This window comes from Leucoraja erinacea, unplaced genomic scaffold (genome assembly GCF_028641065.1).
Source record: "Leucoraja erinacea ecotype New England unplaced genomic scaffold, Leri_hhj_1 Leri_1435S, whole genome shotgun sequence".
NCBI lineage: Eukaryota > Metazoa > Chordata > Chondrichthyes > Rajiformes > Rajidae > Leucoraja > Leucoraja erinaceus.
The window spans coordinates 10,124-22,655 of NW_026575710.1; the positions used below are offsets into that span (position 1 = coordinate 10,124).

The 12,532-nt window shown below is 54.5% G+C and overlaps 1 protein-coding gene across 1 annotated transcript; it reads left to right on the plus strand.

The window, feature by feature from the left end:
• Positions 1-403: 403 nt before the first annotated feature.
• Positions 404-3,310, plus strand: LOC129715821 (collagen alpha-2(I) chain-like). The gene is made up of 3 exons (XM_055665690.1): positions 404-742; positions 1,702-1,769; positions 1,864-3,310. The coding sequence occupies exons 1-3, from the start codon at positions 404-406 to the stop codon at positions 3,308-3,310; spliced, it is 1,854 nt and encodes a 617-aa protein (XP_055521665.1).
• Positions 3,311-12,532: the final 9,222 nt, after the last annotated feature.

A 12,532-nucleotide genomic window follows, 5' to 3' on the forward strand; every position in this document is an offset into this window, starting at 1 on the left:
CCCCTCTCAATCTTCTACATTCTAGAGAGTATAAACCAAGTCTATCCAGTCTTTCTTCATAAGACAGTCCTGACCTCCCAGGAATCAGTCTGGTGAACCGTCTCTGCACTCCCTCTATGGCAATAATGTCCTTCCTCAGATTTGGAGACCAAAACGGTACGCAATACTCCAGGTGTGGTCTCACCAAGACCCTGTACAACTGCAGTAGAACCTCCCTGCTCCTAGACTCAAATCCTTTTGCTATGAATGCTAACATACCATTCGCTTTCTTCACTGCCTGCTGCACCTGCATGCCTACCTTCAATGACTGGTGTACCATGACACCCATGTCTCGTTGCATCTCCCTCTTTCCCAATCGGCCACCATTTAGATAATAGTCTGCTTTCCTGTTTTTGCAACCAAAATGGATAACCTCACATTTATATGGCCCAGTACCAAGGCCCAGTACTGGGCAGCACAGGTGTACCAAGGCCCAGTACTGGGCAGCACAGGTGTACCAAGGCCCAGTACTGGGTACCACGGATGTACCAAGGCCCAGTACTGGGTACCACAGTTGTACCAAGGCCCAGTACTGGGTACCACAGGTGTACCAAGGCCCAGTACTGGGTACCACGGATGTACCAAGGCCCAGTACTGGGTACCACAGGTGTACCAAGGCCCAGTACTGGGCACCACGGATGTACCAAGGCCCAGTAACGGGTACCACAGGTGTACCATGGCCCGGTACTGGGCAGGCACCATGGTAACGGGGCGGGGCACCCTTAGTAACAAGGGGCGGGCCACATAGACTCATAGAAAAAAAATTTCAACCCAGGCCATGTTCGGCCCTTCGAGCCTGCCACCATTCGCCATTCAATATGATCATGGATGATCATCCAACTCAGTATCCCCGTACCTGCGGCAGTTCTAGGGAGACCCCCTGGCACCTTTAGCCACAAGGGCCCACGATCTAACTCCCTCCTTAAATGATAGCCAATGAACTGGCTGGAAGGGCCGACTGGCCCTACTCCTGCACCTATTGAGTTCCACAGATTCCGACCACTCTCTGACTGTGAAAAAAGTTTATCTCATCTCCCATTTTAAAGGATTTCCCCCTTATCCTTGATTAATTCCCTGTGCCCTTGTTTTTCACACCTCCCCAACTTCGGGATCAATCTTCCTGCATCTCCCTGTCCAACCCCTTAAGAATTTTGTAAGTTTCTATAAGAAACCCCCATCAATCTCTCCTAAATTTGCCAGCCCTGTACATTACCCCATATGTCTATCCAGAGACTTTCTTCATAACCTTCAGAAACTGACATCCCAGGAATCAGTCTGGTGAACCTTCTCTGTACTCCCCTCTATGGCAAGAATGTCTTTCCTCAGATTAGGAGACCAAAACTGTACGCAATACTCCCTGATCCCTGGTCTCCACAAGACCCATGTACAACTGCAGTAGAACCTCCAATGCTCCTAGAACTACCCTCTTTTGCTATGAAGCTAACACCACTATCTGGCTTCTTCACATGCCTGCTGCACCTGCATGCCCCCTTTCCTTGACTGGTGTACCATGACACCCAGGTCTCGCTGCCTCTCCCCCCCTTTCCCAACAGTCGGCCACAATCTTCCTGATAATAGTCCTGGATTCCTGTTTTTGCCATATGTGCCAATTAACCTCATTTTCAGAGTCCTCCATGACATCCTGTTTGCTCGTTCATCAAGGTCCCTGGAGGCCAGGCACCAACGCCACAAGTAACGCACATCCCAATCCTCCGTCTCCCGTGGAAGCTGTGAGAGGGTTTACCTGTCAAGTGTGGGCCCCGCTAACCTGAACCAGAGTGGCTTTGCTGCTGCTCCAGTAACGTGAGTGCTGCCTCGCCTCAGCAGCCCCGCACCGGGCAGGGTCACCGGGCAGGGTCACCGGGCAGGGTCACCGGGCAGGGTCACCGGGCAGGGTCACCGGGCAGGGTCACCGGGCTGGGTCACCGGGCAGGGTCACCGGGCAGGGTCACCGGGCAGGGTCACCGGGCAGGGTCACCGGGCAGGGTCACCGGGCAGGGTCACCGGGCAGGGTCACCGGGCAGGGTCACCGGGCAGGGTCACCGGGCAGGGTCACCGGGCAGGGTCACCGGGCAGGGTCACCGGGCAGGGTCACCGGGCTGGGGTCACCGGGCAGGGTAACCAGGCTGAGGTCACCGGGCAGGTTCACCGGGCAGGGTCACCGGGCAGGGTCACCAGGCAGGGTCACCGGGCAGGGTCACCGGGCAGGGGTCACCCAGGGTCACCGGGCAGGGTCACCTGGCACCAGGCTCACCGGGCAGGTCACCAGGCAGGTCACCGGGCAGGGTCACCGGGCACCGGGCAGAGGTCACCGGGCTGGTCACCGGGCAGCAGGTCAGGTCCCGGGCAGGGTCACCGGGCAGGTCACCAGGCCTGGGTCACCGGGCAGGGTCACCGGGCAGGGTCACCGGCAGGGTCACCAGGCTGGGTCACCGGGCAGGGTCACCAGGCAGGGTCACCGGGCAGGGTCACCAGGCAGAGGTCACCGGGCAGGGTCACCGGGCAGGGTCACCGGGCAGGGTCACCAGGCAGGGTCACCGGGCAGGATCACCGGGCAGGGTCACCGGGCAAGGTCACCAGGCAGGGTCACCGGGCAGGGTCACCGGGCAGGGTCACCGGGCAGGGTCACCGGGCAGGGTCACCGGGCAGGGTCACCGGGCAGGGTCACCGGGCAGGGTCACCGGGCAGGGTCACCGGGCAGGGTCACCGGCAGGGTCACCGGGCAGGGTCACCGGGCAGGGTCACCGGGCAGGGTCACCGGGCAGGGTCACCGGGCAGGGTCACCGGGCAGGGTCACCGGGCAGGGTCACCGGGCAGGGTCACCGGGCAGGGTCACCGGGGGTCACCGGCAGGGTCACCGGGCAGGGTCACCGGGTCAGGGTCACCGGGCAGGGTCACCGGGCAGGGTCACCGGGCAGGGTCACCGGGCAGGGTCACCGGGCAGGGTCACCGGGCAGGGGCACCGGGCAGGGTCACCGAGCAGGGTCACCGAGCAGGGTCACCGGGCAGGGTCACCGGGCAGGGTCACCAGGCAGGGTCACCGGGCAGGGTCACCGGGCAGGGTCACCGGGCAGGGTCACCGGGCAGGGTCACCGGCAGGGTCACCGGGCAGGGTCACCGGGCAGGGTCACCGGGCAGGGTCACGGGCGGGGTCACCGGGCAGGGTCACCGGGCAGGGTCACCGGGCAGGGTCACCGGGCAGGGTCACCAGGGCAGGGTCACCAGGGCAGGGTCACCGGGCAGGGTCACCGGGCTGAGGTCACCAGGCTGAGGTCACCAGGCTGAGGTCACCGGGCAGGGTCACCGGGCAGGGTCACCGGGCAGGGTCACCGGGCAGGGTCACCAGGCAGGGTCACCAGGCAGGGTCACCGGGCAGGGTCACCGGGCAGGGTCACCGGGCAGGCAGGGTCACCAGGCAGGGTCACCAGGCTGAGGTGACGTTTAAAGTGATGCTCCTTCTCTGCGCTGCAGGAATGAACACATGGCCACGATCTCCGCCTGACATCCTCTTTATCCCCCGTCAATCTTCCCCAAGTGGTTCAGGACCCAGCGGCCCCGCCCGCGGAAGTTGGCACCGAGCATCACCGAGCATCACCCAGCATCACCCAGCATCACCCAGCATCACCCGGCATCACTGGGCATCACCCAGCATCACCCAGCATCACTGGGCATCACCCAGCATCACCCAGCATCACCGGGCATCACCCAGCATCACCGAGCATCACCGAGCCAGAGGTTGAACCAAAGAGACTCGACTCACCTCAGTCGGACACTTGGCCGGGAGCGCAGGACCAGCCGGCCACATCTCCATGGACGCTCTTCCTCTGGCCTTCGTTGTTCAGATGTTCCGGGTTTGCGGTGAGTGAGTAGGGGTTGGGGACGTTTCCATGGGATCAGGAGGAAATTCTGGGAGATTCGCACTTGTCAATGTCGGTGGCCCGGCCAGATGTTGGTCAGAAATCCAGGGGTTGATGCTGACAAAGTGGTGACGCTCACCAACATTCCCCCTTCCCAACTCTCCGCATCCAGGGCCCATCTCAGTGGAGAAATCAACCCTACTTAACACAATCTGTATTGTATATGTAAGTGTCTATTATCCAAATATATATATATATGGTAGACACAAAATGCTGTAGTAACTCAGCGGGACAGGCAGCAACTCTGGAGAGAAGGAATGGGTGACGTTTCGGGTCCAGACCTTTCTTCAGATGTATATACCCACGATAATATCTATATCGATAGAGTTTTACTCTTTCCGTTACGTGGACATAATTAACTGTTTTTACCGGTTTCCAAAAAGATTAAATGTCCCGACACGAAACGTCACCTATCCATGTTCCCCACAGATGCTGCCTGACCCGCTGAGTTACTCCAGCACTCTGTGAAACGTCACCTATCCATGTTCCCCACAGATACTGCCTGACCCACTGAGTTACTCCAGCACTCTGTGAAACGTCACCTTTCCATGTTCTCCACAGATGCTGCCTGACCCGCTGAGTTACTCCAGCACTCTGTGAAACGTCACCTATCCATGTTCTCCACAGATGCTGCCTGACCCGCTGAGTTACTTCAGCACTCTGTGAAACGTCACCTATCCATGTTCTCCACACAGATGCTGCCTGACCACTGAGTTACTCCAGCACTCTGTGTCCTTTATGCCTCAACTGCCTTCTGGTTTTTCCAATTTTGTTAATGTAGGTAATTGTAAAGAATTCTGAAACACCAAATGCGATCTCCAATGACTGCGAATTTCTTAAATTACTAGCAACGCGTTTCTGTCCGAGTTCCTCTCGTCACCTAACAGATAACTTTAATTTAAGGGATATGTTTCCAGTTGCAGGATTCGGGCCTTTTCCGTCCGGGGCCCGGGTAATTGTGACTGCTGATGTCGGTCAGGCGGTTGAATTGTCCTGTAAGACAGAGTACAATGTGGAAATCGCGGAACACGTCCTCTGGTACAAACAGCGTGCGGACGAGGCCCCGACAGCAATCAGGACCACCGGCTGCACACAGACCGGCTGCAGGGCGACTTTAAAAAAACGTCCCGGGGCTTTCACGTCCACTCTGAGAATCCGAGACGCCCAGGTTGAGGACTCGGGTGTATATTACTGCTCTGGATGGGATAACTATGCATCATTCGCGAGAGGACTCACGCTTCTGGTCGGAGGTAAGAACAGGTGGAACTATGCACAGACTTGCACTGTGGCCGAACCCCGCGTTAACTGTGTCCCAATCTCCTCCCAGACAGCTCCACCAACGAGACCAGTCTGCTGGTGTTTGTTCCACAGGTTGAGACAAACGGCCCGGCCCCCCTGGTGTGTCAGGTCAGTGGCCTTTCCTCCAACGTGGTTGTCATTTACTGGAACATCTCGGGACAGCTGACGGACGGACGGAGTGACTCGGGCAGGATTGAGCCGGATCACAGCTACAGCGTTAGAAGTCAAGTGTTGGTCCCGGCTGGACTTTGGTGGAGAGGGGAGATCTGTACATGCATTGTGCAAATGGGGAGCGCGGACAAGGCCCGGACCAAGAGCGTGTCCCGTCCCATCCCCACCCCAGACCATGGTGAGTTGGAACACGGCACAGCTCACATTATGTCCAAGGTGTCATCTGCCGCGCAGTATCTATGTTGACCTGTGCATTTTGTCGGGATTTATATGAGTCGCACTTTGAGGCATTGAAAATTATCTTGCTTCTTAAACTGATGAAGTCCACAGGGTGAAGATGGTCCCACAGCCCTTCTCTCCATCCGCAATATTATCAAACCCAGCAAGTACATCAGGAGAAGAATTGGGCCTTTTGACCCATCATGTCTACTCCGCCATTCAATCGTAGCTCACGATTCAATCACAGACGCGCAACGTTGTGGGTTAATTGGTTTCCCCAAATTGTCCCGGTGTGTTTGAAGCAACTACTGTACCGGCGGTCGTTGGTCGACGCGGACTCGATGGGCCGAAAGGCCTGTTTCCACGCCGTATGTCTAAACTAATCTATACTAAACTGATCGGTAAATCCAATTAAAGAACCCGCTAAATGGCCTCGTGTGCCGCGTCTCTCTGTCATCCTTAGGTCAGTACAACGTTGCCACGATGTTCTGATCTTTTATTAAACATAAAACACACAACAGTGCGACACATGAACAGGCCCTTCGGCCCACCATGTTCATGCCGACCGCGATGCCAAGTACAATTAATTTCCTCTGCCTGAGGGTGATCGATATCCATCCATTCCCGGCATCTTCATGTCCTGTGTAAATGCATCTTAGAGGCCACTGTCGTATCTGTCCCCGCCACTACCTCTGGCAGCGCGTTCCAGGCCCCCAACATCACCTGTATAAAATATTTACCCCACTTACATCACCTTTAATCTTTGCTCCTGTAAATTTGAAGCTATGTCCCTTCGGTCTTTGCCATGGCAGCACTCGGCTTGACAGTATTACTGGGGTGGGTGATGCCTGTTCAGTAATATCTGCTCCTCTGGTATCCAGCACCTGGCTTTGCGATGGTACACAAAAATGCTGGAGAAACTCAGCCGGTGAGGCAGCATCTATAGAGCGAAGGAAATAGGCAACGTTTCGGGTCGAAACCCTTCTCCAGGCTTTGCGGGGTTGGTTTAATAGTTTATTTTAGCTCCTTAGACTGGTGCTGACCTATTTTGTTAAAGTATTCGCGCGAGAACATTGTCAAGCGCCGCCGAGGAGTGAGTTCCTGCAAAACATGATTGGAATGCAAACCAGGGAATAAGGGGGACACGAAGTGGGGGTGGGGGTTGGGGGGGGGAGTCCAGAACAAGGGGGACTCCGCGAGGGGGGCACAGGGAAGAGAGTGGAACAGGTGACAATAAACCATCATTTCACTGAGTAACATTTCTCATTCACTAGACTGGTGTTATATCGCAGCGAGCCGCCTCTCGATGATCCTCGCCTTCTCACTCATCCTCATTCCTATCTGGATCTATCAAACCCGCGCAGCAGGTGAGGCCTCGCCATTCCCAGCCCTATCCCTATAACCCATGGCGGTCCCTTCTCCAGGGAACAAGCGCGGGCAGGTGGGACTGGTGTAGCTGGGACATGTGGGCAGGTGGGACTGGTGTAGCTGGGACATGTGGGCAGGTGGGACTGGTGTAGCTGGGACATGTGGGCCGGTGTGGGCAGGTGGGACTAGTGTAGCTGGGGACATGTGGGCCGGTGTGGGCAAGGTGGGATTGGTGGAGCTGGGGCATGTGGGAGGTGTAGGCAAGTGGGAGCTGGGACATGTGGGCCGGTGTGGGCAGGTGGGACTGGTGTAGCTGGGACATGTGGGCAGGTGGGTCATGTGGGCCGGTGTAGACCAGGTGGGACTAGTGTAGTTGGGACATGTGGGCCGGTGTGGGTAGGTGGGACTGGTGTAGCTGGGACATGTGGGACTGGTGTGGGCAGGTGTGGGGTAGGTGGGACTGGTGTAGCTGGGGCATGTGGGCCGGTGTGGGACTGGTGTGTAGCTGGGACATGTGGGCCGGTGTGGGCAGGTGGGACTGGTGTAGTTGGGACATGTGGGCCGGTGTGGGCAGGTGGGACTGGTGTAGCTGGGACATGTGGGCCGGTGTGGGCAGGTGGGACTGGTGTAGCTGGGACATGTGGGCAGGTGGGACTGGTGTAGCTGGGACTGGTGTAGGGGACATGTGGGCCGGTGTGGGCAGGTGGGACTGGTGTAGCTGGGACATGTGGGCAGGTGGGACTAGTGTAGTTGGGACGTGGGTCGGTGTGGGCAGGTGGGACTAGTGTAGCTGGGACATGTGGGCAGGTGTGGGCACTGGTGTAGCTGGGACATGTGGGCCGGTGTGGGCAGGTGGGACTGGTGTAGCTGGGACATGTGGGCCGGGGTGGGCAGGTGGGACTGGTGTAGCTGGGGCATGTGGGCCGGCGTGGGCCTGGTGTAGCTGGGACATGTGGGCCGGTGTGGGGCAGGTGGGACTGGTGTAGCCGGACATGTGGGCAGGTGGGACTGGTGTAGTTGCTGGGACATGTGGGCCGGTGTGGGCAGGTGGGACTAGTGTAGTGGGGACATGGGGGCATGTGGGCAGGTGGGAGCTGGTGTAGTTGGGGACATGTGGGCAGGTGGGACTGGTGGGACTGGTGTAGCTGGGACATGTGGGACGGTGTGGGCAGGGGGGACTGGTGTAGCTGGGACATGGGGGCAGGAGTGGGCAGGTGGGACTGGTGTAGCTGGGACATGTGGGCAGGTGGGACCGGTGTAGTTGGGACATGTGGGCCGGTGTGGATTAGTGTAGCTGGGACATGTGGGCCGGTGTGGGCCAGGTGGGACTGGTGTAGTTGGGACATGTGGGCCGGTGTGGGCAGGTGGGACTGGTGTAGCTGGGACATGTGGGCAGGTGGGACTGGTGTAGTTGGGGACATGTGGGCCGGTTTGGGCAGGTGGGACTGGTGTAGTAGGGACATGTGGGCAGGTGGGACTGGTGTAGTTGGGGACATGTGGGACGGTGGGGGCAGGTGGGACTAGTGTAGTTGGGGACATGTGGGCCGGTTTGGGCAGGTGGGACTGGTGTAGTAGGGACATGTGGGCAAGTGGGACTGGTGTAGTTGGGGACATGTGGGACGGTGGGGGCAGGTGGGACTAGTGTAGTTGGGGACATGTGGGCCGGTTTGGGCAGGTGGGACTAGTGTAGCTGGGACATGTGGGCCGGTGTGGGCAGGTGGGGCCGAGGGGCCTGTTTCCACACTGTATCACTCTATGACTCCAACTTCCTAACTCGTCTGTCAACGATTTCAGAAAGAATTGGCTGGAAAGTGTAGGGCGGACAGTGAGGTGAATTAGATTGAGGTCATGGTGGGTTGAAATATGCGGGGTGGTGTGAGTGAAGTTCCAGCAAATGTATTTCCCGTCATTAGTGGTAACTCTGGTGAAAAGGCCCGAGGGCGGGCGGTCGGACGTTGAAGACATTGTGAATCTTGGAATGTTTTAAAGTATTCGGCTTTCGCCCATCTCGGGAGATCATTGCCGGGTCCATGGGATTTTAGGAAACCCTTCTCATGTTGGGTGATTCAAGACATATTTGATGACCAGTGGCATATTGTAGGCATGTTAAGGAAGGATTATCCATTTTGGTGGCAAAAACTGGAAAGCAGACTATTATCTAAATGGTGGCCGATTAGGAAAGGGGGAGATGCAGCGAGACCTGGGTGTCATGGTACACCAGTCATTGAAGGTAGGCATGCAGGTGCAGCAGGCAGTAAAGAAAGCGAATGGCTTTCATAGCAAGAGGATTTGAGTATAGGAGCAGGGAAGTTCTACTGCAGTTGTACAGGGTCTTGGTGAGACCACACTTGGAGTATTACGTGCAGTTTTGGTCTCCAAATCTGAGGAAGGACATTATTGCCATAGAAGGAGTGCAGAGAAGGTTCATCAGACTGATTCCTGGGATGTCAGGACTGTCTTATGAAGAAAGACTGGATAGACTTGGTTTATACTCTCTAGAATTTAGGAGATTGAGAGGGGATCTTATAGAAACGTACAACATTCTTAAGGGGTTGGACAGGCTCGATGCAGGAAGATTGTTCCCGATGTTGGGGAAGTCCAGGACAAGGGGTCGCAGCTTAAGGATAGGGGGGAAATCCTTTAAAACCGAGATGAGAAGAACTTTTTTCACACACAGAGTGGTGAATCTCTGGAACTCTCTGCCACAGAGGGTAGTTGAGGCCAGTTCATTGGCTATATTTAAGAGGGAGTTAGATGTGGCCCTTGTGGCTAAAGGGATCAGGGGATATGGAGAGAAGGCAGGTACGGGATACTGAGTTGGATGATCAGCCATGATCATATTGAATGGCGGTGCAGGCTCGAAGGGCCGAATGGCCTCTACTCCTGCACCTATTGTCTATGTGTCTATGTTTCTATGATTAAGGCGACTGTGATCTCGGAGATTGTTGACATGTTAAGCCATCTCCGTAACTGACTATAAATTGTCAGATCCGAATAATATTCAGAATTCCTTCTCTCCGCCATGAACACACGGGCATCGATCGCCAAAGGGGAAGAAGGCGAGGGCGTGGAAGTGAGGCGCAGGTATGTGTGATTAACTCAGTTTGGTTTATTGTCACGAGTCCCGGGGTACAATGAAAAGCTTTTGTTGCGTGTTATCCAGTCAGCCGAAAGACAAGACATGTATAGACACACGATAAGGGAATGACGTTAGAACCAGTAAAGTCCGATCAAAGATAGTCCGAGGGTGACCAATGAGGTAGATAGTAGTTTAGGGGGTGCTTCGTTATTAAAAAAAACACACAAACCTGATGTTTGGGAACGGATGTGAATGATCAATAGACAATAGACAACAGACAATAGGTGCAGGAGTAGAGGCCATTCGGCCCTTCGAGCCAGTACCGCCATTCAATGTGATCACGGCTAATCATCCCCATTCAGTTCCCCGTTCCTGCCATCTCCCCATATCCCCTGACTCCGCTATCTTTAAGAGCCCTATCTAGCTCTCTCTTGAAAACGTCCAGAGTACCTGCCTCCTGAGGCAGAGAATTCGATTCTGAGGCAGAGAATAATGAGTCTAAGCAGAGTTAACGTGGGTTAATGGATGGGAATCTGCTGCAGTTCCTGGAGGATGTGAGGATTATAAGTCACGCTTCTGTTGTCCGATCGTTAAGGAATGTTAGGGCGGCGTGAACGATATTTTTAAAATACCAATGACTAATGTACATTGCAGTCCCCAGATTCCATTCCAACGTTGGATTGTGAAGAGAGGGCCCAACACAGCGGCCACACTACATCCCCATCTGACCATTCCGGGGTTGCCTGAATCTCTGTGGCTCGGTGCCCGAAATGCAAATCAAACAATGTAATGTTAGACTTGGATTAATCCCGCTATTGAGGAATGTTCGAAACCTTAAGGGCAGAGGCTTTTCGCAAGGCGTGTGCAATTCTTCCATTCCTCTGATCTAGGAGTTTTGTTTTTATATGGAGATGTTGATTTAGTCTGTATGTAAATTAAATAAACGTGAATGAATAAGATGATACACCCGGCCTGGGGTACACGGGGTCAAAGAACACGCTGCCGCAATAGGGGCCACTGATTATCCGACACCCGGAGCAGCGGACCGTGTAGTGACAAGATTAGCCCGTTCCTTCTCTCCATAGATGCTGCCTGTACCGCTGCGATTCTCCAGCATTTTTGTGACATAGAAACGTAGACAATAGGTGCAGGAGTAGAGGCCATTCGGCCCTTCGAGCCTGCACCATTCGCCATTCAATATGATCATGGCTGATCATCCAACTCAGTATCCTGTACCTGCCTTCTCTCCATACCCCCTGATCCCTTTAGCCACAAGGGCCACATCTAACTCCCTCTTAAATAAAGCCAATGAACTGTGGCCTCAACTACCTTCTGTGGCAGAGAATTCCACAGATTCACCACTCTCTGTGTGAAAAATGTTTTTTCTCATCTCGGTCCTAAAGAATTTCCCCCTTATCCTTAAACTGTGACCCCTTGCGCTGGACCTCCCCAACATCGGGAACAATCTTCCTGCATCTAGCCTGTCCAACCTCTTAAGAATGTTGTAAGTTTCTATAAGATCCCCCCTCAATCTTCTAAATTCTAGCGAGTACAAGCCGAGTCTATCCAGTCTTTCTTCATATGAAAGTCCTAACATCCCAGGAATCAGTCTGGTGAACCTTCTCTGTACTCCCTCTATGGCAAGAATGTCTTTCCTCAGATTAGGAGACCAAAACTGTACGCAATACTCCAGGTGTGGTCTCACCAAGACCCTGTACAACTGCAGTAGAACCTCCCTGCTCCTAGACTCAAATCCTTTTGCGATGAAGAGTCTCGACCCGAAACGTTGCCCGTTCCTTCTCTCCATAGATGCTGCCTGTCCCGTTGAGTTACTCCAACATTTTTGTCTACCTTCCATTTTTCCTGCATCTGCAGTTCTTTGTTAAACAGAATAATATCTGAACCCCTTTATAAACAACCGTGTTCAAACTAGCTTGAACTTTTTTTTCATGTGCGATCTCACTTCCCTTTTAGTTCCCTTGAGACTTGGTGGTCGCCTTCCAGTTAGAAGTGTAAAGAGTGTTTTAATTGATTTTGGACATGTTTCGGGAGATTGAGGGGGGGCTTGGCAAGACCCAGTCTCCTGCAGTCGGGGAATCTGGAACTGCAGTGAACAGGTTTATAAACGGGAGACGAGACAGGGTTTGACAAGTGATGTTTTGGGCTTTAAGGGTTTGGGGGACATTTAGAAATACCTCATGCAAACGGCCATAATTTTCGAAAATAGACTCAAAATGCTGGAGTAACTCAGCGGGACAGGCAGCATCTCTGGAAGGAAGGAATAGGTGACGTTTCATATCGGCACCTTTCTTCAGATCGTTTTCCCTTCTCGCCAGAGATGCTGACTGTCCCGCTGAGTTACTCCAGTGTTGTGTCTATCTTCGGTGTAAACATCTGCAGTTCCTTCCTACACAACTTCAGGAATATTATCTACTTTAGA

Bases quoted from the DNA above. Each gene is read 5' to 3' on its own strand.
- LOC129715821 (XM_055665690.1), top strand. From the start codon at position 404: ATGGATAACCTCACATTTATATGGCCCAGTACCAAGGCCCAGTACTGG. The intron at 743-1,701 runs GTAACGGGGCGG...TCGTTCATCAAG, and splicing joins GGTACTGGGCAGGCACCATG to GTCCCTGGAGGCCAGGCACC. The intron at 1,770-1,863 runs GTGAGAGGGTTT...GCCTCGCCTCAG, and splicing joins CTCCGTCTCCCGTGGAAGCT to CAGCCCCGCACCGGGCAGGG.